At 42.6% G+C, this 27,330-nt stretch overlaps 1 protein-coding gene across 2 annotated transcripts in view; it reads left to right on the top strand.

The window, feature by feature from the left end:
- The first annotated feature begins 5,602 nt into the window (after positions 1 to 5,602).
- Positions 5,603 to 27,330, top strand: part of JMJD1C (jumonji domain containing 1C) — a 165,127-nt gene continuing 143,399 nt past the window's right edge. For both annotated transcript variants that reach the window (XR_013930519.1, XM_080402746.1), the window contains exon 1: positions 5,603 to 5,899. Coding sequence is in view for 1 of the 2 variants with exons in the window: in XM_080402746.1 (XP_080258872.1) it covers positions 5,753 to 5,899 (147 nt within the window). In the remaining variant the exon portion in view is untranslated. The remainder of the gene's footprint in view (positions 5,900 to 27,330) is intronic.

Genomic DNA, 27,330 nt, shown 5'->3' with positions numbered 1-27,330 from the left:
TCCAGGAGAGCTCTGTTAGGGGCTGACAGATGCACCTAAAGCTCAGTCTGATTCCTGAGAAATACCAAAGCCTCAAGCTGGCGTCAGCAGCTCACTGAAAGGTACGGAAGAAACTTGAATGGAACTCTAATCTTATTAGGTTGCCCACAAAAACATTACACTGCTGCAGCCTGTGCATCTTTTTCCCTTGCTCTCTAATGCTTGTGCCTATGCTGAGTGACCATCAGCCAACTAGGAAATGGCATCTTCCATCTGTGGCTTGAAGAAAAGGAGAATGTTTTCCTCCAAGAAAACTCAAAGAGCTTGGATTAGTTGGAGACTGTCTGATAAGGCCAAAGCAGGGCCCAGAAATTTCACCTGAGGAGTTAAGCCTGTAGGTACTCAGGGAAAGGTGGACACTCAGAGACAGCCTTGTTATGTCTATTCCCCACTGTCTGCTTTTTATCTCTGTAAGGGTGTGAACCCGGCAGGCATGTAAGAAGCTGTTTGGTACCAAGTGTAGTGCTGGTCTAACAGTCCTCTGCCCTCAGGCTGCAGTTAAATACTTAGTGCAGAAAGCAGTGGCGGCTGTTACAGGTGGTGCCACCCTCACCTGGAGGGAGGTGGCCTGCCCTGCGGCAGAGGACAAGGGGTCAGTGCATCTCAGTAGCTCTAGGGCTCAAATCCCAGCGCTCAGCAGAAGCAGCCCCTGCAGCTGGGTTGGGCTGAGCTGGCTGTGACTGCATTGCAAGCAGATGTGGGGTGTTCGTGAGCTTTGCTTTGCTGGCTCATGTTAAGGCAATGGTAAGTGTTTGAGGGTGACAAGAAGAAAGTGGGGAATATGAATGGGTTAGTATCTTAAGATGTCAGCAAGCTTCTGAGGAAGGGAATGTATTGAAGGTCATATTTATTTAATTTGTTCAGCCATGTTTTGATGATACCTCATTAACTGGAGCAGAAAGCATTGTTGGAATCAGAGAGTGTTGTTGAGTATTTATCTGTTCTAGGCTACAAATTGACTGTGAAACATCATGTGGAGGTTCAGTAGTGCTCCTTACTGTTGTCAGTGTTGATGGAGTGGCACCCTGTGAACTACACTGTTTTCTAGTGCAGATATGGCTGGAGCGACTCGCAAATGCAATAAACTTAAATCTTCCTCCTTTGTGTGCTGCAGCAACAGCCCGGGTGGTATCGAGGAAGTCCTAAAGGCAATACCTGAGCACGGTGGGGTGCTGCATTCACCTGCAGTGTAAATATAGCAGTAAATTTGCAGTCTTTTTACAAGTGAGAAAGCCAAGACACAGGAAAAGATCAGGGGTGGTCAGCTGACAGTTCCAGATGGAGTTGTGGCTGTAGGCAGTCAGTGATGTAAATGATAGTAAATCACCATATAGGATGTTAGTGGTAGAGCTGCGGAGGTAATCCCATGAACCACAACCCTTACAGTCATGCACGTTTGCACCCCTAGGTGTTTAATGCAGCCTGCATTAAATAGCTGTCTTTAAATAATTGCATTTTCCCACTGTCCCTGTGTCCCATTTGGTGCTCAAGGACTGCCTTACCACTCAAATAATTATGTTTTCAAGGAAGATGTTTTTGGTAGAATGCATTAATAAAAGCCCTTGGACTCTATGTAGAAATTGAGGTGAGATAGCGGTAAAACAAAAGTTAGATTTGTGTGATGTGTGAGGAAACCCTTGTTTTCTCTTGGCTATGAATTTTCAAGTTAGGAAACTTTAAACCAAGTGATGCAAGTTTCTAGTAAATATAGATTCTTTATTTTAGGGTGCTGAACCCTGGAAAACATCAAATGTGACTTTCCAGATTTCTGAGGAATTACAAATTCAGAAGAAACTGATGTTTGCTGTCTCCCAAGGAAAGGTAGAATAGATCTGGAAGTGTACAGTAGAGAATTTTAGGAAGAGCTGGTTCAATATTAACTCTGCTTAGGAGCTGTGACAGCGACAAGTCATTTTGCCTTCCACTCTCAATTTTCCTTCCTGCAAAGTGGAAATAATCACTTCTAAATGCAGTATTTATCTGTATGAAGAAGGTGCAATTTCTGCCTGTAGTGGCTGTGCTGCATTTCAAACTGAAAGTTAGAAATAGCTCTCAGTAAAGATCTTAATTTTGCAACTGACCAATGTGTACGCTTTCAGGGAAGTGGGACTGAAAATACTTGGGGGAAAAAACCCCTTTATTTAGCAATCTGTGATCCAAAGGATACTGTTAATACACTATATGCATGTCAGCCTTTTCAGGTGATTAAATGCCCAGCTGAAGTGGGGTATGTAGCCATAGAAGCCATTTGTTTAAGATATAAACAGCACCATCAATATTTTTTTCAATTACAGCAAAAGATGGAATATGCAGTGATTTTTGAAATCATGGAAATAGCTTTTTGCTTGAAGGGATAGAAAACTGAGTCTTGTTTCCTCCACCTTCCTATTCACATGCCTTTGTGGTAGGACCTGGTTGCCTCTTTCAGGTGGGTTCAGGTGGTTAACCTTGGTTTGATGTGCAATTTGGGTGAGAGGTGGGATGGACCAAGCAGGTCATATCTAGCGTCAGTGTTGGTTTTCCTTTGTTAGGATGGCTGAACATTTTTACTTTGCCTGTAAATCTTGGTGACTGCTGAGTCACCGTATTTACTGACAAAGCTGCAGTGGGGGAGTTTGCCCACAGGCTGTTTCCCAAGAAGAACCATTCCTCCCTGGGCCTTAACCTAGAGGCATTTTGCTTTGGCTTTTTTTCTGGACTTCTCCAGCCTGAAAGTGTCAGGTGTGTTTTGTTGTTGCCCATGGGCACCCAGCTCTGAGTGTTGCTCCTGAGCTTCAAGAGGATGATTCCTCTAGCCTTCTCAGAGTAATCTGTGAGAAATGGCTTCCTTACACCACTTTCTTCAGAAGATGAATCAATTCATACCATCCCTAATCCTTTCAATCCTGTGAATTTTATAACTTTGAATTTTCAGTTCAAGTATTGCATAATATTTATCAAGGAAATAGAGGAGGTGTTGCTTTGAAAGGGGAATTAATATATTAGTTTGACACCTGCAAAGGCTTCTGAGAAAGGAAGAAGTCCTGCTGAAGTGTGATACAACACAGATTGTCCAAAAGTTAGTCTTTAGGCTATCTTCAGGCCTTGGCCACAGCACCGTTACTTGATGTTCTGTTGCAGCTGGAGGCTCCGAGTTGACTTATCCACATCCTGAGCATTTAGTGATCTCCCAGTTTCCAGTGCTTTGCAGAGAAACAAGGAGAGAAGGAGGAAGCAAAGAAGAAATGAGTAAGCAAACAGAGGCCAAGAAAATAAGTTGCTGAAGGTGGAAGACATGTTCAGTAACCTGTGCGTCTCTTGTATGCTGATGCACCTGAATGTAGTCATTTTGACTGTCCTAAAGCACATACGGGTGACAAACGCTGTTCAACTGAAAGAGAAAAGAGCTGTAACAAAGGGTGGCCAGGGGGTGAGGCTGCCCTGCTGATATGCCAGGGCTCTTCCTTAAGCTCTCTTCTGGTCGACGTGACAAACAGTTTGAGCAGCGCTGTGCTGGGTGGTGTGGTGGGGAGCTGGGCAAAGGTCCTCCCTTTCTCACTTGGCATGTGGGAACTGACAGCTGACCGTGGGAATTTACACCTAAATGTTGGTGTTACTTGATCTTACTGATACTTTCAGGTGATAACAACTACAAAATGATACAGCAGCGTTGAACAATAGCGTTTAGTGAATTCTAATCTAACTAAAACACAAAATGACAGCACTTTGTGATAATGAATTTTTGGAACAAATTAAAAATAGTCGAATCTTAATATATTGGTATTCTGTGAAAAATTCTCAAGTTCAGTCTGTTAGAATCACGTAACTCAGCTTTTTTGGGCATATTTTATCTTTTCTTGCACACTAATGTAATCTAAGTGTATAATTCAGTATAATCTCAAATTACTCTGGCTAAACAAGAGGGAATCTAATGAAACTATAGAGTTTTGCTATGATTAATATTTGTTTGGTTGTCCTTGTAACTTGCTTCTTTTTATACCCTTTATGAATAACTGCTCAGTACTTGCATAATTTATGCTCATTCTGCAAGGCTGGGGGACTTTTTTGTTGGCTGTATCATTACCTTGAAATGTGGCTTGAAGATCTCACTTAGCTCGAGTGCACTGTGGTTTCTTCTACACAGCTTCTAAGCAGCACACCTCCACGTATCCCTAGCCTACTGCCACTGGGGTGCCAGGGAGCTATAGGCACTAGGTTCTAGATGTTAGGTATTGTAAGTTAATACTGTGAACAAACTTGTCATGGTGAATGATGAGTCTTTTTTTTTTTTTTTTTTCTTTCTGTTAATTAACTTCTCCTGTACCAGAAGTTATTTGTTCCACTGAAATATATGGGAATGTGCCAAGCTGGCACTCCTGATTTATTGCTTTTGCCTCATAATCTATTTTTCAAAAATGCACTATTCAAATTTGCTTTCTAGTGCTAGATGAGAGATCATTAACCTGCTCTCTTGAGAGCAAGCGTACCAGTGAGGAAAGGTAGAAGCTTACCAAAGCTACACCTCTAGACAGCGTGAAGGGAAACCTCTTAATACGCAAACATGGCATTACTACAGCATGGCTACGGGCTGCATGGAAAAAACAATAAACTGGCAGCAACTGCTGCAGTTCTGTATACGTGCTCCAACCCACCCCTTGGGTGCTGCAGCCCAGGCTCTGGGTCGGGGCACATGCTCTGCGCCCCCCACCCCCACCCCGGCCCGTTCCCTGCCCTGCGGCGGTGGCGGGGAACGTTTCCCGGGGCTGGCGCGCTGCCGCCGGACCGCCGTGGGGTGGGCGAGAGGCACCTGGCGGTCCCCCGGCGCTCCGTGGCCGCTTGCGGCAGGGGCGGTCGGGTGGCCTTTGTCTGGCTGCGGGGAAGCTGGCCCGGGGGCGAGGGCACCGCGGACGGCAGAGCCGGTGCTGGCTGGGCCGGGCTGCGGAGGTGTCGCCGCCCGAGCTCCCGCCGGGCCGCGGCGGTGGGCGGCCGCTCGCTCGACCGAAGGGGGATGCCCAAAGCGGCCGTGTCCCAAACCCCGCCGCAGGGCCGGAGTCGGGGCGCGGGGTGTGTGTGAGGGTGCCGGTGCCCGCTCACCGCGGAGCCGCCCGCCCGCAGGCGGTGAGGCGGGGGCCCGGCCGGCAGGTGAGGGCCGCGCTCTGCCGCCGCGGGGCCGGGCAGGGGGGTGGTGGCTCGGGGCTGCCCCGGCAGGAGGTGACCTCCGCGAGGGGGCTGCCGCTCTGCGGCGCCGGCGCCCCCGCGCACGCCTGGGGGGGTCCCGCCCCGACGGCGGCGGGGAGGGGGTAGTCCCCGTGCCGCCCCAGCCCGGGTGCCGGTGCCGACGCGGCCGGACTCTTTGCCGCGCGGCGGCGGCGGCCGCTCGCCCCCTCCCCGCGCGCTGCCTGGCGGAGGGAGACGGCGCGTGGTGCCGGTCTCCATGGCAGTGGGCTGCGTGGGCGGAGTGGTCGGGGCCGCAGCGCGGCGGTGAGCGAGCGCGCGAGGGAGGGAGGGCGCGCGCGCCCCCGGCCCTCCCCCGCCCCTCGGTGTTTGTGTCAGGCTGCTGGCGGCAGCGGCGGCGGAGCGGCCCCGCGGCGCCGGCCCGGCCGAGGGGCGCCGACCCAGCCCGCCGCTGAGGCGAAGAGCCCCGCGCCTGCCCCCGCTCCGCGCCGCTCCCGCCATGGGCGGCCCGTAGGGGAGCGGGCTCGGCGGCTGGTGCGGTGCCTGCGCGGCGGCGGCCATGGCGGTGGAGACGCGGCCGGAGCTGGTGGGGAAGCGGTTCCTGTGCGTCGGCGGCGGCGGCGAGGAGCCGCCGGACAGCGGGCGCTGGCGGGCCGGGGTCATCCGCGCCGTCTCCCAGCGGGACTCCCACAGCCCCGACCTGGCGGTAAGCGCCGCGTCCCGGGCCGGGCCGGGGGGGCTGCGGCGGGGCTGAGGCGGCGGCGCGGGGCCTGCGGCGGGGGGCGGCGGGGCGCCCCGGGCGGGCCCGGCGTGACACAGCCCTTCGCTGGGGGGCGGCGGGCGCGGGGGCAAGCGCGTGTGGTGTCAGCGCCGGGCCGGCGGGGCCGGCTGACGTGGAGCCGCCGCCGGGGGTCGGGGCCGGGGCGAGGCGCGCTTCCCGTCCGTGTGTGCGGCCGCCGTGCGGGGGGACGGAGGCGGCGGCCCCCATGGTGCCCGTGGCGCGGCCGCGGCTCCCGGCCGTGCGGCTGCCGTGGCGGTGGGAGGGGGCGAGTACCTGGCCTGGCCGCCGCGGGGAACCGGCCCGCTGTGAAGCGGCGGAGCTCGGGCGGGGGGCGGGTGCGTCGGCTCCAGGGGAATGCAGAAACTGCCGTCGTGCAGCGCTGCCCGACCGAGTCCAACGTGCTGGACGCGGTAGCGAACGCTGTTCTTAGAAGAATGTCATTGTTGCTCTTCCTTTTATGTCCGCTGTCACTGTTTTCCTAAGGGGTGTAGGAATGTGTGCGGTGGAGGTTAGCGAAGGAGCCAGGATGTGTTCTGTTGTGCTTAGGCACACTCTCGCTGGGGGGGGGAGACACGACCAGGATTTCCTTGGGTTAGTGTTCTGAATGCATAATCTGTAAAATGGAGTTTTATTGTGCTCCATGGGCTCGGTCGTTATTTCTGTTCTGAATTCTGTGGTCGAGTGAGTGCAGCGTTACCTCTGTGGTTGCCCCTTTCCGTGTTTTTATGTCACTCGGTGCTTCTGAAAGCACATTTAAAAATATCACGACTATGTAAATGGACATTACGTAGGCTGGAAAAAGGAATCACCGAGCTGCGCTGGGCAATCCATATTGCTGCTGCTAAGGGGGAGGCATTCGCAGCCGAACGCAGGTCGGGGTGGAATGGTGCCTTTTTTATAAACTCATCAAGCGAACAATTGCCTGATTGTAGAGATTTTTGATTCCTTGGTGTGAGAAGTGTGATTCACAAAGTCAGGAATTCATGTTTTCATATATCCCAGGCTCTAAGCTTTGTTTTGAAAACAGAATGTACATGACACTTGAAATGCCACTTTTTCTACTATATTGTAGGTGTGTCGTGTCCGTCCCCCCCCATCCCCCCCCCCCCCCCGTCCCCCCCGTTATAATTCAAGTAGCATGCTGTTCATGCCCTTCTATATTAAGTGGCCTGTGTTTTCAGCCTTTGGTTATATGTAAGAATCATCTAGGATGCTTTATTTTTAGAACTTATTTTGGATGTTATTCTTGCAGGGTGGTATTCTCTAGAATCTATATACAATTATGGAAACACTGAGTAAGGTTTAAGGAGATGTTTACTACCATTTACAAGTCAGAGCCATAATTTGTAAACTCTGTGGTCAGAGCTGACATAAAGAGAGAAAGGGTGCTAAACCGAGGCATTTCAGGGGCTGTATCCATTATGTTAAATGGATAGTGTATGCTGCCTATAGTAAGTACTTGCTTCTCTTCCTAACTTTGGTATCTGAGCATTTTTTTCTTCAGGCACTCTTTCATTACAATTCTTGGTAATTTAAGGAAGAGTTGTCATGTTATAGCTGGTTTCTGAGGCAGGATGACTAAGGGTATGCTTACATGCCGTAGTGGAGCACCATTTGGATAGATCTAAACTACCTGAGAAGCAGGATGGATGCTCCAGCCTGCACTCAAAGCCTGGGTGCAGTGCAGTGTTAATGTGGCTGTATTCCTTCTGGTATTCAAGCTAGCTGCGCAGCACTGCATTATGCTATGTAGATACACTCGTAGTCGTCTAGGAATGCTGGAAGTCTGGGAAGGTTTTGGAAATACTATCTAGGTCTAAAGAGTCCCAGACTAGTACTTAACTATTGGAGCATCATTGCCCCCTTCTAAGTGGAGTATTTTGTCTTCATGTTACCTGTTCGCTGTCCCCAAGGCACAAACAAGTATAAATCACAAAGGGAGCGGGTAGAGGAGGAAATTACAAGGTTTCTGTTGGCAACAGGTAGTTTCTGTGGGTTGGCCCCTCTTTTTGCATTTGTAATGAACATTAATCTCTCCTTAGTGGATGTTTGCTAACATGAGTATCCTCTTCCCCTACCCCCAGTGAAGGACAAGGACATTTTTCTGTTAGCTCTGGTTCCATGTGTGCTATCCTAGATGGAGTGAGTGCTGCTTTTATCCTTCTGTGGCTTTTGTTTTGAGGTGGCCATCCCTGTGAATAGCTCCAGACCCTTCTGCTACTCGTCAGTGGAGTGAAATGGTAACCCTTGCTGACAGCTTCATTGCTGCCCACAGGGTGCAGCATAAAAATCTTAAAATTGACTTTTTGTCAATTTTGTGTCATCCTGGTCCCTCTGGGTGGGATGGACACTGTAGGAACAGAGAAGACTCCCTTAGCCACAGGAGGGGAGGAGGGCAGCAGGGGGCATTTTTCAAGATGCTTTGCAAACGACTGGAACTGAGTTACTTTTTGGAAGGAAATATCATTTACATTGGCTCTGTGTCTTTTCTTCCTTAATAAGTGTGAAGCTGCCAGTCAGTTTCAACCAGTTTAAGAATGGGGAGAGGTCTGAAAAAGGTTACCTTCCCCCAGTCTGTGAAAGGTGACATCTGAGTGGATGTGAGAGCCCTCCTCCCAAAAACCCATAAAGGCAAGGAGGTCATGGCATTTTGTGCGCTCCTCCTGGAAGAAGAGGCGCTCTCCAGCTGGCCGCCAGCATGCACTGAGTTCAAACCAGCTACAGCATATGCTGCTTCTTGCTTAGAACCTCATAGAGAAAGGTAGGTGATGGGGGATGGAGCTGATGGTATGTGAAGGTGGGTTTAAGGGTGTGAGAAAGAGCTGAGCGTTAACAAAAGCATGAGAGCAAGCGCAAGTGTTTGGATATGGGAATATATGGACAAATGGAGAGTTTTATGAGGTGAAGGATCTTAGGGAGACATGGGCAAGCTTAGAGGCAACTGATGTAATTAATGTTAAGAGGCCACAGGGCTTGTAGGAGCAAATCTGCAGGAAGCAGAGCTTCATTAGCTTTGCTGTAAACAAAACTACTCATTAGATCAGGAACTCCAGACCTGAAGGCTGGACTAGCTGCTCTGCTGGTCAGAAGGCCAATGAAGACTCCAGTTTTCATGTGCTGTGAAGTTTGTTTCGTGATTTTATTTTGGTAACTAAATTGTTTAATACTTTCATAGTTGAAATTACTGTCGTGGTCAAGAAACCATAGAAAATAACTGGGTTATCCAGTATTTTCTTCCTGGTAGGTCTCTCCTATTCCATGAAAGTATGTTAAATGACTCTTCTCTTATACTTTTCATGCTTGCAACATAACTGATATGTAGTCTCTGTTTTTTCATAAAATGGATATTTTTTTTTTTCAACAAAGAAAAAGAGCAGTATCAAAGTGCCTTTTCTCCCACTATTTTATGGCGATTTTGCTTTCCTTAGCTTTGCTATTAGTTTACCACTACCACTAGTGGCAGTTATGGTGAGAACAACTGATGCTGGTTGCGAGTGCTGTTGGTCTTTTGGAACATGAATGCTCTTGCTATTATATGCAGATCCTTCTTGTGTTCGTCTTAGTCATTCTGTAATGTTTACAGATGTTTAAAAACACCTGTACAGGCACAGTGCATATACAATGTATAAAATTTATTCCAGGAGGTTTCTTGATTATTTTCATGGTCTGAGTCACAACTTGATAGTTAGACCTCTTGATCTTTCGTTCTTGAACGTTTCTGTTGCATGAAAAGCATTTACTTCAAAATACAAGTGAAAAAAATATATTCATATACATACATATTTATTTGCATGTGTATGTTTCAGTAGTCATTGAGAGAATCCATAACTGTTCTTCTGTTTAAGTAACAGAAGGTGTTTTTGGAGAAAGCTGGGAACTCTTTATTTTTTTGTTACTGCTGACTGCCTGGAAAAAGCCTGTGTGCTGCTCTGATCACAGTGATAACTGGGCAAATAAAGAAATGGCCAGGAGGAAAAAGGTGGAGTCAATGCCATGTAATCTCTCTGGTCTTTGCTGTCCTGTAAGAATTGCTTTCTGGGCCACAGGTTACAAAATGCCTATTTAATTAATCATTACTGACAAGATTTGACATGGTGACGACAGAGGTGTTTTTCTAATATTGTGCTTAAAAAGTGATTATTTAGATGAGTACATTTTTCAAAATGTAAATCCAATTTTTGAAGTATCTCACCAGAAGTGCTTCAGAGCTCTGTGACTTGTCATGGTCCAGCAGTTGTATATTGCACATAGTCATATGTTCAGCCATATATTTTCTCCACTTAAGAGAAAATGGAAATAAGCTTTTAAACGTGTAGTGTGCAACCCTCAATAAGAAGTATAGTTAGAACTGTGCATAGGGAAATACATTGTGGCACAAATCACCTTGTTAGATACCCTTCATGGAAACCTAAATACTAGTGATAATTTGAAGTAGTTGTTTGATTTTTATTTACAGTAAAATTAATAAGATACAGTGGGGGAAACAATACATTAGTAGTTTTCGTAAATTGTATTTTTTTTCAGTATCTCATCTTTTTGGTAATTGTCAAACAAGGAATTGTTAAAAAGTCTGGTAAAACCATTTGAAGAGAATAGCGGCAAACTTTGCATGTCAATTTTAACTGAATTTGCCCTTGCTTAACAGTAAAATGAAAGTTTGCAAAATGTAATGGAAACTTATCACCACTGTATTACAGATATCAATTATTTCAAATTATTTTCATGTTAATTTGAAAATAAAAAGATATTTTGGAGAAGTACTCTATGCTGATAGTTTCTCACTAAAATATGAGATTAAATTTGCCTCCGCTGTGTGTGTAGCTGCTCTTACCCAGTCTTTTCATGACTTGTGATTCTTATAGTTTTCCTGCTTCTGCATTCCCGAAACTTTCTGAAAGTGATATGGCACAGAATTGCACTTATGTAGGTTACGTTTGTGTTCTGCCATATACTGATTTTTAGTGTAGTGTTTTGCATGTTGTCCTCTGTTTTCCTTTCACTAAGCTAATGAGTAAGGAGAAACTGAATCTATTAATTTTTTTAACACGTTTGAGTTAATCTGTTTTAAAATGAAATGGCTTTTTTCGTGTGTCATTTTAGAAGTACATGCTCTGCAGCTTGGGCTTTTTAACCTTCAAATAAAATGCGGGAAAAACTTCAGTAAAAATATTGTATAAAGTAAATAAAGAAATATGCTTTACATGAGTTGTGCGTAGCTTGTTGGTGGTTAATAGAATTTAAAAATACTACATGTTTCTGTACTAGCATCAGGGTTAAAGATGGAGAGCAAGTTGTTGGTGAGGAGCCTGTCATGTTATTTACTCCAGCTATTGGAGATGATGCTAAAAAACATGCCAGAGTGTATCATATCACTGCTGCCTCTGGTTCCAGACAAGGAATGTTGTTGTAGGATGCATGTTGTGTGTGTGTTGAAGTTGATTTGAAAGGAGTGGGAGAAGGTCAAAATGCAATAGGGATTTAGACAATTTGCAGTTGTTGCTACTGTTTTGTACCAGTATTGAAGCCCACAAGTCTTGTAAGTTTTGGTACGTATCGGCTGGGCAATCTTTTCTTGGCTCAGCACTAAAGAAAACTTCCTATTTCCTTTCTGTGTTTCTAGTAGGATTGAGCTTGTCATCCTGTGCCTGTGAATGTCACCTCATCTGTCTTCCAGAGTTAGTTCAGTTAGTGTTCAGGAAGGAGTATCTCTTTCATAGTGGTTTGACAAAAAGATCAAACACAGGAGTGTTCCTATGGAATTGACTGCCAGGATTCAGTGCTTTATATCCTGCCCTTCCCTCCTCTTTGCTTTTGTACCAATAGAAACCTGGATATAGTGTAGATCAACAAGTAAATTTACTTAACACTGATGGATTTTGAGGAAAGATTATTTCCATGTCAAGATTGAAACCAAATTTTGGGTGTCCCGAGCTAGAGATTAATCAGTTTATTAATTTGCTGCATAGTTGCAAAGTATGCAGCAGTGAATGAAATATAGAAAAAGGAAGGTTTGATACTGTACATAAATCTTTCAGAGGGCTTTAAGAAAGATATGTCAGGCATTTTCTTAATCAGAAAAGCATTCACTTTTGCCTTTTATTTACCATGCATACAAATAATGTATTATTCCACATTTGCATTACATCAAATTACTCTTGTTCCAGAAGTGTCTTAAAAAAACAGGGTATAGTCATTGTAAAGTTTTAAAGAATGAGTAGTCATTTTATAAGAAGCTATTCTTACTGTGCACATACCAAGATCTCCAAACCTGCTTGAGAATGGCAGAGCTGTTCTTTAATGTCAGATTGAGCAAATTGTAGAAGCGGTACTTTTAAAATTTGGCCCAAAATAGTCTCAACCTTCTGATCCTACTATCAGTGAATCGTAGAAATGCTGAGTTCCATCGGTGATTTTGAATTTGCTGGGATCAGGCTTGACCTTCCCTTCCAATAGGACTCAGTAAGCTGCTTCTGCTTTTGCTGGAGGAAAGTAACTATTGATCATGCAAGAAGTTTACCTGAGGGTGGCAGTTAGGTGGTTGTCTCGGAAAAGGCTCTGCTGTGATGTGCTGTTATTGCCCACTTTGATGCTTTGGATGCAGATGTTCAGTGTTGCTGCAGGGATGGTTTCCCTCCTAGCCCTACTAGGGTAGGGACTGAGGCCGGCTCTGCTTCTTTCTAACCAGCTTGTTTGTAGAAGCTGGTGGAGAATTCTAAGTTACATCAATGCTGTGTTGCTTTATTATATTATTGACCCATCCAGAAAGTTACTGTTGTTAGTTGATGTTATTCCCATGTTCCACTGAGTTTGATGTTCTAAGACAGAATGAACTAAAAGAACTAAAGGGATTTTGCTGTGTTTTGTGTTCTGGTCAATTATAAAGAAATATTATTATTCTAGTTTTGCTTTAAACAGCTGTTATCACTTAATTCTGAATTAAGTGGAGTGGAGCAACATAATCTGCCCATGATGAAGTTGCCTCCATGTATACACAGAAACTGGGTTTGAGCTAATTCACGTACTCTGTTCAGAGCTTCATGGGCACAGAAGATGCTGAGTAAGTGTTAAGGCTTTTAGCTTGACCCTCCCATGGCAACATTTTTGGAAGTTTTGGAGACTGTGGTTCCACAGACATTTCTCTTGGTGGCACTGCTGGCTTAATTTTTTTAACCCTGAGCAGTTTCCTGATCCATTCACTGTATGGCACATCAGGCGGTTGTACTGAGTCTGAGGAGGTGGTATGGGATCAGTCAGAGGCAAGTGGTTGAGGGTAGGAGCAGCTTGATCTGGCACAGTTTCCAGGAGAAATTTCTGTGGACCATGGCCTGAATGAAGTAGTTGAAAACTATCTTTGACAGTTGTAGTTGCTGTAACTAGTAAATGTGTCCTAACCTGCTCGGCTGTAATGCAGAGATTTTGTGTTGCAGTTGAGTTAATGATGTTTATTCACTCGGTACGAGTAATTTATTCTTTCACTTGAATAAGTAAATATCTGTTTAAAATAATCCATAACATGATCATGTGATGTCTGTTGATTCTATGCTGACTTGCAAAGGCAAGGTTTGGAAGAATAGATGTGAAATCAAATGCTTTGAGGGAAACTTAAAATATGTACATCTCTGATGCCTCAGTAAAATATTGCATATAATATTTGTGCATAAATATGATCTTTTTGAGTCTTCTGATCAGCACTGTAGTTAATGTAGATGTTGAAGTGATTGCAGTTAAGCTTCATTGCAAGTATCTTACTGCTACGTACGACAACTCAAGCAGACACTGCTAACCTAGTAGTCAGGTTGACTCCCCAGGGTTGGGGTTTTTTACTAACTTTTACTAAAGGAACAGGGCTTCTAAATAAAATGGTTTAAAATTTGCAGTATGATTGCTCTGTGAAAGAGAACACTTGCTGAGTCATTGCCAGGTGGCCCAAGTCAAGTACCTTCAGTCCTGCAGGTCTGGTGAGAAGGGACTGGAAGGCTGTATTTTGGAGGAGTGCTGGCAAAGACAGTTCATTTTGTAACAGTCCTCCAGCTCATTTCCTTATTTTTTGCTGCTGTTGGCTTCTCTTGATTTCTGAAATGCAGAATGTAAATTTACTACCTTTCAAAAACAAATAACTCAAAAACCAGTATCAAACAAAGAAACTTGTTGGGGTAATCATAGAAAATATGTGATTTAAACCGTTCAGTTAGCATAGAAAAACTTGGTGAAGGAGTGAGAGGAAATGAGCAGTGAAGTCTTCGACTGGAGTTTGTCATTAATCTGTAGGTTTTCTTGCATCTTAATTCTTCCTAAAGCAAAACTCAAAGCCTTCAGTTTCACAGCCTTGGTCATCTTCAAAGACAGGAGCAAATAAGTGCAAGCAAGGCATGGTGCGAGCAGATTTTAGGGGAGAGGTTAATGACCTCTGGGCTGTAGACCCACAGTGATATTTAAAGGATTAGGACCTAACAGTGGTCTAGTGCCAACATTTCAGTCAAAAATACTGAAGCTGATGTAGTTGAAGACCAAATGTGAACAAGGTACAGTGGTCTTAAGAGCTGCTGTTGTGACACTTAGCTGTCATACCTCTACAGTTCTGGCACGTATCTGCACTTCCTCAGTGTTTCCTTGTGGTGACTTGGTCAGGGACTTCATCCAGCAGAGGTCCTTGGGTTTTGTAGCCCTTGCTGGATTTTTCTTAAATGAATTTGTAGGAAACTTGTTTGAATCCCTGTTAACTTTTCAACATCCTGTGGCAAAGAAGGATCAGGTTTCAACTGTGTGTTGTACACCGGATTGCTTTCTGCTGTTTCAGACAAGCTTTCATTCCTGTGTTGTGTGGTGCAAGTCAACGGTTAGCCCTTATTTGCCATTTGCATGCCACTCAGGATTTTATTAGCTCTGCTCCTTTTCATGCTATGCAGAAATTTTCTTTGCTGTTTCTTCATTTGAGAGATTCAGAGGTGCCTATTTGGTCTGTCAGTCCCTACCAACCCTGCCCAAATAAATATCTCTTTGAACCAGATTATTCCAAAGAGTATGCAGTTTGTTTGCATATCTGAAATGGCTATCTACACAGAGACCCATATCTTTACATTATTTCCTTTTTGCAGGTTATTCTGAATAATTTGATTGAATACTGCTGAGTTGAGTTTATATTTTTCCCAGGAAATAAAGTAACATTTTAAATGAGTTTTAAATTGTAAAAATTTATTTCTTCAGTCAGGTATGTTGACAATTATTTTTTTTCCCCAGTTATGGTAACCAAATTGCCCGTTGCATGGCCATTTATATTTAGTATACCCAGGTGCTGGTCAGACCTTGGTAGTGATCTAGTTAATAACAGTTAATCATTGAATAAAGCCTAAAAAAAAAAAAAAAAAAAAAAAAAAAGGTGGTAATTAAATACTTCTGGCTTGCTAACTGTTAATCCAGGTGGGCTGTCCTAAATATACTTGATCCTTCTGTATACTGTCATATTTTATCATTTATATATAGGTCAGAATGTGATGTGGATATTTTTAGACAATGTCATGACCACTTCTTAATTTGATGGGTAGCTTTTCTGTATAATGGGGTACTTATCTCCTTCTGCTTGATCTTTTAAAAGAGATAATAAGTTTTGACTCGGTGAAAGACATTTTAATATCTTTGTATAAACAGAAAATGTTTTGGGTGCTTTGTTACTTTGTACCACATTTTTTCTTTAGAAATTTGTAGTCTAGGCTAATCTGTTCTTTTTGTTACCTGTATATAGCTTTTTACGAAATTTCAACTTAGTGAGAATCAGGCCTAAGACAACATAAAATATAAAATGAAAAATCTCATGTGATAAATTATTCATTGTCTAACTTTCTAATTCCATCAGATGGTTTCCTTTGAAACTGCATGTAGCAGTTTCATAAAGCGTTGTAAAGATTTTTATACTTTAAAATGGAAAGACTTAGCTTTGTGTTGACACTTGAAAAAATGGCTTGCTGGTGCTACTTAATTTTTTTTTTTTTAGTTCTGTAGTAGTGTCTTGTCCAGGTGAAGTAAGATGTGTGTACGCTTTGATGTGTTTTTTCCTCTGTCAAAAATTTTTTGACGTTGAATGGATTTTCTGTTACCTAATTTTGATTATTTAAGAAAATTATTTTAGCTTTCGGAGATGTTTAAGCATGGCTCACGTTTCACGCTTAGGTTTGACCATGAACATGGCAAAGTTGTGATCACAGCGCAGTGACTGGTTTCAAATGTGATGAACAGAATACAAGTTAAGTTTGCCCATATGTTACTTTTCTGTTAAAATAATGAGCAATAAAGAGCTAAATAATGGCAGAACTTAATAGGGCCCTTCAGTTGGTACCTTTGAAATGGAAGTATCTTCAGGGGGTTCTTAGGTTCATTAGCCTGAGGTAAAAGGACGGCATTAAATACCCTTTTATGTTGTTTTTTTTTTTTTTCTAAGATAAGTTTTATTCTACCCGTTTCCAGGTACCTGGATCTTGTGAGTTCAGTAGTGTTTACTGATATATTTGAAAGAGTTTAGAGCTTCAGTGGACATGAGAAATGAGTTCTATGTCCGTGTTTTTCCTTCCTTTCTTATAGAAGTCTGGTTTTGGTCTTGAGTTTAGCATGCCTACACTTCAAGAAGTTATGTTGTCAATTGAGGAGAGTGTAAGGACATTCTTGGCCCTTAGGGATCTTAGGACTGGGTTGGCCAGTTGGAGTGGGGAAAGAATGGAAAAGATGTACCTTAATTTTTTTTTTTTCTTCTGAAAACCTTTTGATCAATTCTTGAGCTGTCTTTGATCAGTGCTTCTTATGGAAAGACTGAGCAGGCACATAGAGGAACTAGAGTCTATGGGTCAATTAAGGAAAGAGAGGACCGTGATGGTTTAGGTGTATAAACCCATGCATAGTTTGATGTAAATTGACAAAAGGCAGGCTCCTTCTGACTGTGCAAAAGCCAGCATCCTTTCTTGTGAGGCTTCTGCCTACTGAAGCAGTGGGTCCATTCTCTTAGCGCAAGAAAGTACTAAGAAATTTGTGAAGAAAAAAACCCCTAAATGTTGAAGTTCAATACCTGCATTTGCAGTTTTACTCAAAACTAACGGTTCCTTAAATTCAGAAAAGCAAACTCTCAAAAAGCATTGATCATTTAAAGTCAGAGACCAGAGATGAAGCTAGTATTGCTCTTTCATGAATTATAGCTTGGGCCATGTGCGTATCTTGTTTCTGAGGCTGTCAGTTTAGTGTTTCTCAGGGCAGTTGTAGCACTGAGCTTTTTTTGTGGTGGCTCTTAATTGCTTTGTTTCCTTCTCTTGCCAGGACTTGCCTGCATCTGCTTGTTACTTGTCAGATTTTCACTGTAAGGGAAACTCTTTTGGAATGTAGCAGGCATGTGTGGCTCTTCCATGGGACTGCATGTACAGGACAGAGAGCTTGAACTCAAACCTTACTTCGTAGCAAGGTAGCTGGGATAGGTAACTGTAGGTTGGCTATCTAGCAGCATAGTTCTGGGATTTGGAAAGTTAGGTCATACATACTGCTTCCCTAATGCATACTATGGTAGAGGGAGATGTTGCCTGGTACTGCGGTAGGTTTGGACTACCTGTGGGTCACAGAAGAGTGGTTCTGAGCACATTTATGCTAATGCAGTTTAGTTGTTTCTGAATTTGTGCTGTTTGGTTGGCTGCCCTTCCAGCTGATTTTTTACTAAAGCTGCTGTTGAATTCTGTTAGAGAGCTCAAACAGGCAGGTAGCCTTGATGGGGATTAGTTTATCAGATGTCTAGTAAAGTGCAAACTCTTGACTTTGGCTTTATCAACCCTCAGGCTAATCAAACTCTACTGAGTGGTGTTACTGTCTGAACCAGTAGAGCTGCAGAATTAACCTTTTCCTTTCAGTGTGGAGGGGTTTGTTTTTTTTTTCCTTCAGATCTTAAAGACAGTCGTGTCTAACTTAAATATATGTGTCACTGAAAGCTACTTCTAATTAATACCATGTGCTTTCTTCACTGCATCACTGTTGGCTTTGCCCACATCCCATACCTTTCTTTATTGGGCCTGTCAGCTGGCCAGTGGGAGCACAAGGTTTGGAACTGCAGGCGTGCTGATTAGGCAGGCAGCTGACTCACCATCATTAAAGTGTATGGATTTGCAAGTCACTTGTTTTGCAAGCCTCTTATAAGAAAATTCATGTGTGGACAGAAACTTCCAGATCTTCTGAGACCTGGCAGTAGCTTAAAGTTAATAGGGAAGTCTTGACTGGAAAACAGGCTTGAAAAAAATGTATACCTAGAAACAGTAGTAGAAAGTAATAAAAATAATTGTGTGGTAGTGAGATACTGTCTACTAGTATTGGCATTTATGGTTATAAAAACTAGAGGTATTTCATAAGACAATCAATATATCCACTTTGCTACAGAACTTGAAAATTGCTGCAGTAGTACTTGTGCTGTGGAGCATGCAGGACTTCTGCTATGTTTTGTTGGTTGGGAGAAGAGTGCTAGAGGTTGTGGGTTCTGTGGTGTACAGCACTTGTAGTAGTGGTGAAGGCTGTTATGCTGAGTGGTAATGATGGAGTAGGGGCAGTACATGCTGCTAAGTTGTGCTTAGAAGTATTCGATTTCTTCATTGGTTGCTTCTGTGTAGTCCTTTTAACTGTTTTGCTACACTTTATTAACGTTATTTAAAATGGAAGATACTTGCTCAAATACTCTAATGAAAGATGTTACTAACAATCTGGAAGAAAATAAAAGTCCTGGTTTAGCACAGTCATGCCAAATGGGCTAACAGTTTGAAGGGTGGTTAGCCTGTGACACGGTCAAATTTGCAGTGGTTTATAAATTAAAGTATGTGTGCATTGTGGGGAATGTGCACCTGGGGAAAAAGATACAACAAAAATTTTTATACAGGTTGTACTGATTAAAAAAAACCCTAATAAATCCATAAACATGTTCACAGAGCAGTTGATATCATGGCCATTCCAACTAAAAGGCATTGTGGAAGTGCTTTGAAATGAGTACTGTAGAATAACATCCCCATGCACCTTGCTGTGTTCTGTTTTTTCTTACCTTCCAATGTTAGAAATATCAGTCTACCAAGGTAGCCAGCATGAGAAAATTGGCAATGGTGTTACTCAGGGAGAGGGTGTCTTACTGTTATGTAAGTATAAACAGGAGAACATGAGACGGCATTCTTTCTGGATGTATGAGTCAGGATTATTGACACTGCTTTTGATCTTCTCTTGTCCTGTGCATAACACTCCTTCTGATACTGCCCTGGTCTTGTTTAGCATTTCCTGTTCCCCACCTTCCCCACTGAGCTGTACTTTAATTTTGCCTTAGATCACATCTCTGTTGCATCTTTCTTTGGTCAGAGTACTTCAGGCTTTTCATGAACATCTTGTCCTGTCCTCCCAGTTGGAAGACTTCCAGTAAACCTCCTTTCTCTCAGGCAGTAAGGCATTGTTAGCTAACTAATAACTTTCATATTTAATGTGAAGCTCAAACCTACTGATACTGTTGGTTGCTCATCTTAAAGACATCAAGGCTGCTTCTGTTAGCAGTAGATGGTTACACAGGTTTGTTGGTTGGTTCTGTAGGTAATAAATGCAGCAAAGATGTAGTAGTGATGTGTTTTTGCTGAAGGTGATCTGAAAGATTGAGGGGGTTAACTTAAAAAATGGATTTGTGTGTATGTGATTTTGTTTGTCTGAAGGTAAGACTGAGATATTCTAAGGTAAATAACTGTGAGTCGCATGATAAACTTCTGCCAAGTCTCAGGGCTGGAATTGCTGAGATTACCATTTCTGTGTTCATGCAACTCTGTTTACTTTGTAGGACACTCTTTGACCAAGACCTCACTGTGGTAGGTGCTGTGCAAACACAGAGCTAAAATTGTCTCTGCCTCAGAGTTTATGAAATCCAGAAGGACAAGGAGCTGAAATGAGGTTATAATGATGTGTTGTTTGTGTACAGCAGCCTAACCTTTGGGAAATCTTGTGACAGAGAGATAGGAGAGGTTTTTTAGGTGTATAACAAAGTAGCTCTACTGGTGTTTCTTGGTTATATCTGTTAAACATGAAGGTTAGCCAGGGATAAAACTCAAAGGTGGCAGGCTGAAACTTTTTTCTTTTTAATTGTTGTGGGTTTTTTTTTTTTAAAAAAACACAGCCAAATGACAGAAGTTTTGCTTAAGTGTGGATCAGAAGCAGGAGTTGGCATTTTGTAGCTGAGTCTGAAGATGTTGGAACTAAGCCCCAGTAAGTTATGTTGATAGAGAAAGGAGGCAAAATGATATAGAAAAGAGATGCTGTCATGACGATGTAGTAGAACAACTATTGTGTAGCAGTATTGTGAAATATGTGTGCGGGAGTAGAGTTTTGTGAAGTCCAAAGGAAAAGAAAGAGAAGTGGGATAAGAACCTAGGTAAGACCTAAATACAGGTCTGAGGGTAAGGACTTTGGAGGAGTTGATAGGAATGATGCTGTGAAAAATACTGAAAGCCCTGTATTAGCCATGTTGTGCTTGAGGGTACAGACTAGGCCAGTTAGTGTCAGTGAGTGAGTTTAAATGGTTTTTGTGACCCTAACTGTATGGTTATACTGAGTAGTCTAACTGAGCTCCTTTTTTAAATACATTCTGGACTTTTTTCCCTCCCAGCACAGAGAAATGTATTTTTAATTTCCATCACACATTTTCTGTTTCTGTGGTAATGAACTTGGGAAATAATTTTTGAAATAATTATGCTAGTGACTTTTGAACTGTGTGCAGAAGACTTTCAGTCTGGGAAGTTAAGTGGTAAGTGGAACCAAGTATTTCTAGTGAAAGTGTAAGTTAGTACTGTTCTCAAAGTTTGAATGCTAACAATAGCTTTTTACTCCTAAAGGCTTTAGAATCACTTTATTTGAATATTTTTCTCATGATCTAGTAGGCCTACAGTCGCTGACATCATAAGGGTTGGTGGCAATCTGAATTGCCTGCAGGCTTTTTCATATAGCTCTTGTGATGTGAGTTGTTTCATGTTATGGATGTGGCAAAGACCACTTGATTATCACTTTATTGTAGAGGTTTGAATAATTGGGAGTGGCAGAGGAGTTGAGTAATAACCAAATTAACCTGGATGGCTTAAACATGTAATAGTTGAGATCCCTTTTCTGTAAGGAACTGACTAATTTGTCAAGATGTCAAATTGGTCACAAGCCAAGCTAATCACTTCTGTGGGTTGCATCAAGACAGACAGAAGAAATGCTCCATATGTTCTGATTTGTATTCATTCAGTTTTGCCTAACGAAATTTTAGGTGTTAAGTAGGGTTTGTGACACCTTCTTGTTTTAACATCTCCAACCTGTGAAAGTGGTAAAACATGATGAAATATGGACTGTGCTATCATTAAATGCCCTCATGACTATAGTTCTTAATCCTTCCACAGGAGGACAACTTTATGGAGTTGTCAGGGAAGGCAAAAGAAATTGGTGCTTGCAGTCCTCTGAGGTTTTGTCTCTTGAATTGGGAGTAGTTACCCTAATTTGATAGATTTGGAGCTACTATGAATATTTTATATTGACCAAGTTATTGGAACGCTTAACTGTGTGAACATAATGGTTTAGTTTAATGGGGAAGAGGAGGTGGAGGTGTCTGGGGAAAATAAGCAGGAACAGAAAGAATTTTGTGTCTTGGCAGGGAATTTGAGTGCTGTTAAGCCAGTGACTGTGTCATCCCTTGGTTATTTTTTCTTTCTTTTTTTTTTTTTTTCTTTTTTCTTTGTTTTTAATTAAGCCTACAGGACTGGTGTTGTTCAGAAGAACCGAAGCTGGATATGTAAAAGAAGATATTTTTTTTCTTCATGTTTTTCAACTCCCACTCACAAGAGTGGGTTGTAATTCAAGGATTCAGACTGAGATGTAGGAGTCCTGAAAATGGGTGTGCCTGAAAAAAATCAAGATAGCCTTAAGTATCATCACAGGATGTTAAAATAGACATTCTCTAGACTGACTTTGCAATCTTTCTCTTTTCTCTGTGCATTAATAAAAATAGGAAATCAGTTTGGTCATAGGTCCCTAAAAGGGTCATCTGAATTATCAAAGTCAGTGAACGAGTTAGACTCACTGGTTGATGAAAGGTACTAATGATGGTTATCCCAGGATTTTGTCAAAGAGCACAATCAGAGGAATTGGTTGTATGGGCAGGTTCTGTTGCAGCATCTGGGTCCCTGGAGGTGGATGTGCTGAACCATGAGTGGGAGTGAAAGCTAGTTCTGTAACTAAACTCAACTCAAATTCTACTTTTCTTCAATTCACTGTTAAGATAATCAGTGAAGTTTTTCTGTCTTATCCTGCTATGATGGGAGGGAATCTGCCTTTGTAAGGAAAAGCCTTTATGAACCACATTGATGACAGTTTTGTATCCTCTGTTTACGGTGTATGTATAGTAGGCTGTTAAGTAAAAGGGCAACTGAGATGGGAGATCATCTAGATTTGGCAAATATGTGAAGAAAAAATAGGAGCCCTTGAGAGACGGACATTGTTGCGTGGGTATTGCAGTATAGGCAAACCAAGTTTCAAAGGCAGAGAAACTGTTATTAAATGTTTTGGTGTAGGCGAGGGCAGGGGGGACACTAGACAAGCTCTTCAGCATCCAAGTCTTTGTCTTTGAAATGGAACCAACGGGGATGAAGGAACGGGAAGAGGGAGTTGAAGAAGTGCTAAAATAAGTTCATCTTCCAGGAAAGAAAAATCATGTCATTTGTTTGGAACATGAAGAGGTGAATGGAGGGGAGAAATATTACTAGGTTTATGGCACTTTACTGAGTTCATGGTTTTTGGTATTCAGTGAAGTTTGTTCCCAGGCTTGTTTTGGAATACGTTCTGTAGGTTTCCGGTGTGGATCAGGGCAGAGAGTTGCAGAGATGATTATTTTCTGAAAGATGTCCCACTCTGGAAGCTGGATACTTCCATCCTTTGTAAATGTCTCTTTAATGAGCGCCACTATTACAGTGTCTGCTTAGCTTTCATTTAAGCACATAGTACGTTGGATGAAGGATATTACATTCTGTAAAGTGCAGGTGCAAGGCAAGATCCCAGGATTTTGGTGTCTGTGTTGCAGAATGTGTTTACTGTGGTGGCATTAGATGTGCTGGCAAGTCATTGTCTGGCACTAATGTAGCTGGTAAGCATTGGGACAGGAGCCAGCTTAGTATTTTGTGCAAAAGAGAACCCTGTAAAACAAAAATGTAAAATGAGTTGTGATCTTTTGTGGCAAGTAGCAATATGTTTATTTGACATCAGTCCTGCTCACAATTTAACCAGTTGTCATGCATTGACTGAGAATTTTGACAAGCCATAAGGTGCAGTAACTTGAGAGTTTGAATGCTCAGGTGCTGCTCACATTAGTGTTCAGATTGCTCTGTCCAACTCCTTCCTACTGTTTGCTTAGCTGGTCTTTGCCTACCTTTCTTCCAGGGTTGGTTTTGCTAATGTGGCACTCTAACCTAGTAAATCTGTTGCCAGTTAAGTACCAAAACTCTTGAGTTTACTTAGGCAAATGAACTGCTGCACTGCAGATGCAAGGCATCTGCAGATCCTGTGTAATTGGCACTTGCTGGTATATTCTGTTCTGGTTTATTGATGAAAGTAATCATAAAAAGGGAAACCTAAGTTTCTTATGTTAGAAATGTCTATTTACTTGTCAGTGCAGTGTATAGCACAGTGAAATCCTGAGCCATAATTAGTGTTCAGCACTGTTGGCAATAAAAGTAATCCATTTAGATGATCTAGTAATAATGATCTCTTGAATAATTGAGGCTATGAAGCTTTATTGTAGGTTGTCTTGCTGGGTTTTCAAAATACATTTAATGCAAGCATATTTTCCAGAAAAGGCATTTAGGCTTAATTTCAAGGTTCCAAGTAGCCAATCCATCTTCCTTTGTTAGTGATTAATCATTGTGGTTAAAATAGGATTGTATTTACTATTGAGAAGCATAACAGGGTGAATTTCAAGTCCTGTGATTCCCCTCTCGCTGCTCTGCTGCCTACTATCAAGTCTCTTGTCTAACATTGAGGCTTGCTCTTAGTGCTTGAGCAGAAGGCTGTGATTTACAGATTGAAAAGTCCATGACATCTTGGAATCCTTCAGTGTGGTCCGGAGGCAGGCTTTCAATACAAAAGAGTTTTAGCTAAACTTTAAAGTGAATAAACTTCTGTTGAAGTACAGAGCTTTTTGAAAAAAGCAAAGCATCAATGATCACTGCTAGTGCTTGGCTTGGTTTTCAAAGTCAACTGCTTAGTGCAGCTGAGAACTAACAGAACAGATTTGCAGCCTGTTAGAAACTCAGTTCCTCAGTTCATCTGGCACTGTCTTCCCCAAACTAGAGCTCATACTGGGGCAAAACAACATTATGAAAATTGAATGTACATGTTTTCTGTGAGACTTCCTGTTGCCCAGAGTCTTTGTAATTAATTACTTGAGGATATCAATTTATTAGCATTCTGCTAATGAAAAGCTGTCTGATGTAGTCTTAGGTTTTTGTTATGCAAAGATGCTTTTTTGAAAAAGTGTCAGCTCCTGGTGGTTCAGCATTATCCCTCATCTTCTCAGCAGATGATTTGTTTGGATCATGCAAATATACGTCACCTTCATAAACAGCGAAGAGGAGAATTGCGTATCGGTTTTCTGTGAAGCTTAGGTATCTGGGGACTGCTGACTGTGCAGACTTTTTGATGCTGGTAAGCAATAGTCTACTCTTAGTTTTAGTCAGAGAATAAAGATAATAATAAAAAAAATAAATGGAAGGAGCTCCAGTCATGACTTTGTCATAGTAGCCTATTACTGTCTGGTGTTTTCCTGTGAAGTATTTCCTGGTAATATTTGCAAGTTAGTCATGTTTGTTTCTTTGTTAGTAATCTGAGTATATAGCATTAAATGGATTTTCCTGCTTATTTTCAGTAACTTCCCAGCACTCTTCTGCTTCTTCCTCCATTTTTTTAGCATGTTTTAAAAAATGTGGGTATTGGAGATGGATACAGTACTTCAGCTTCAGTCTCAAAACATATGTTGGATAAAATAATTTTGTATTTCCTTTCTGATGTTCCTCAGCTTCGTTAATTTGGCACGGCATTACTTAGAGTGCTGACCTGCTACAATCAACTATATAGCTCATGATCAGTGCTGTTCATGCTCGTAAACTATTTATCCAGTCCCAACATCACATTTTTCCCATTTGTCTTTTTTCATGATTATCTCCTGTACTGTAAATATAACCTTTCTTGTCTTTGGATGCATGACTGCACTTCTCCACTGTGGGTATGTTAAAATTTTGACAAACAGTCCCTGAATGGGGGGGGGGGGGGGGGGGGGGGGGCAAACATCAAATTTGATCCTCCTGGAGGGAGTCTGCAAGCTCTGACATGGCAAATTGAGTGTATCAGCAAACACTGGCTTGTGAGCAGCAGGCTAAATATTTTAGTGGAAACAGCTCTTGGGTCCTGGTTTGGAATGAGACAGCATTGGTCTCTCAATGTCTGTGCACCCGCTGTTCGTCAGCCACAAGGGCAGAAAGCTGCTGCCTGGCTTCTGCTGAACTCCGTACCTGCAGAGCAAGGAGTAGTTATCCACCATCTCTTGCTATGGCAAGATGCTGCAAGTTATTGATATCTTTTGGTGTTCTGTGCCTGTGGAAGGTGGGCTTTGGCCTACTGATGAGTTTCAAGCTCAGTGGGAATGGGAAAGCAGGAGGAAAAATGTTACCAGCGTGCTTAACTTCAAGTGTAAGGGAAAAAATACTACTACCCCAGACACTTTGAGGTTGCCAGCTTCTCTTCTAGAGAAAGACATGAAACAGCATGCTGTGCTGGATTCTAAGGCCTGAGAACGAAGGATTTTTGTTAAGATATGTTGACATTACATTTTTCCAGGGTTTTTACTTTTACTCCCAGAGACAATGAATTGCTACATTCCAATTACCAAATAACTTGCTTCTTTCTGGTGTTTAATTTTAACACTAAAGCACATGCAGTATTTTTTTAAATGTAGTTGTGACTCCAGATTTTTTTATCTATCTTCCTCTGCTGCTGTTCTAGTAAGTGGACCACACTCCTACTACAGTTTTTGTTGTAAAAACTGTCCTGACTGGCTTTCCACCCTGACATTTCTTGATATGGCTCCAGGCACTCTTACAAATAGTTCTCTACATGTGTTTTATTTCTGCATCTCCCACGTATTTATTATTTGGGTTACTTTGAAACCATTTTGTTAAATTTTAAAATAATTTGTGGACTTCAGAATGTCACTAAATCTATTAATGGTTCTTTACCTTATTTTCTGTCTTTGTGTAACACCCGTTTGCATGAACAGCCTTCTCCACTCTTTAAGAATCTTGATGGACCAGCTGTGATCAGGTATGCCCTTCTTATGAAATATATTCCACGCTGTGAGACCGACCTTGCTTGAGAAAGGAGAGCACATAAGTGGTGAGGCCCAGCACTAGGGCTGGACTCTTTAGCTCCCTTTGGCTCTGTGGAGCCTGCAAATGAGGTGGTAGCAGGGGAAGAGGACTGCACAACTCCAGCTCTGTGAACCAACTGCAGCAAGGACGTGCTGAAGAGAGTAGGGGTAAGCGCAGCACTGAAACAGCTGCAGCTGTCTGGTATCGTCCCCACTTTGCTTCAGTGGTGGCATTCTCATCCCAGTTTGCTCTTTACTCATCTCACAGCTCTGAGATGCCTGGCATTGCCCGTTGTGTATTCTGACAATAGTGCCAGTGTGATCCAGCCCTTCTCCCTGCACGGTTTCCCCTGTTTTCCTTTAGCCCTTTGTCCTCCTGTCATCCTGGAAAACAGATAGCAGTTATTCTCTGTTTCACCAAGGAAGAATGCACCTGAAAGGGCAGATCAATACTCTTTGAAACGTCTGTCCAGGGAATGGAAAGAAAGTGGGATCAGCAAAATTGATTTGCTTAGATGTGAATAGAGGGCTCTGCCTAGGCCACTAGTGTACTGAACATAATAAAACTCCCAAAACAAAAGAACAAACCAACCAACCCTCCCCGATTTGGCACTCGGCAGCATTCTCTGCCATGCCTTACTTATTAATACAGTATTTACTGCTTACGGACTGCCAGTTTTCTGAAGTGGGGTGGAAAGAAGTTGGAACCACTGCCTTGGCATAAGAGGCTGGCCTTCACAGGACTTTTTCCAGAGGAAATTTACTCATAATTTCTTCCTAGTGAAGAAACTTTGTTAGGTGTGCGATGACTTGCATTTCCTTTCCCTCCCCAATGTTATGGCAGAGTAAGATCTGCACTTATGCTTTATTGAATATTGTCTGTAAATTGTTTGGCGGTGAAACATCCTGTTTCAGAAGGGCGTACTTGTAAAATGAATGTTTAACT

The sequence above is a fragment of the Falco punctatus genome, assembly GCF_963210335.1.
Source record: "Falco punctatus genome assembly, chromosome: 9".
Lineage (NCBI taxonomy): Eukaryota > Metazoa > Chordata > Aves > Falconiformes > Falconidae > Falco > Falco punctatus.
The sequence above is the reverse complement of the archived record's forward strand: the minus strand, read 5'-3'. Positions and strand labels throughout refer to the sequence as shown.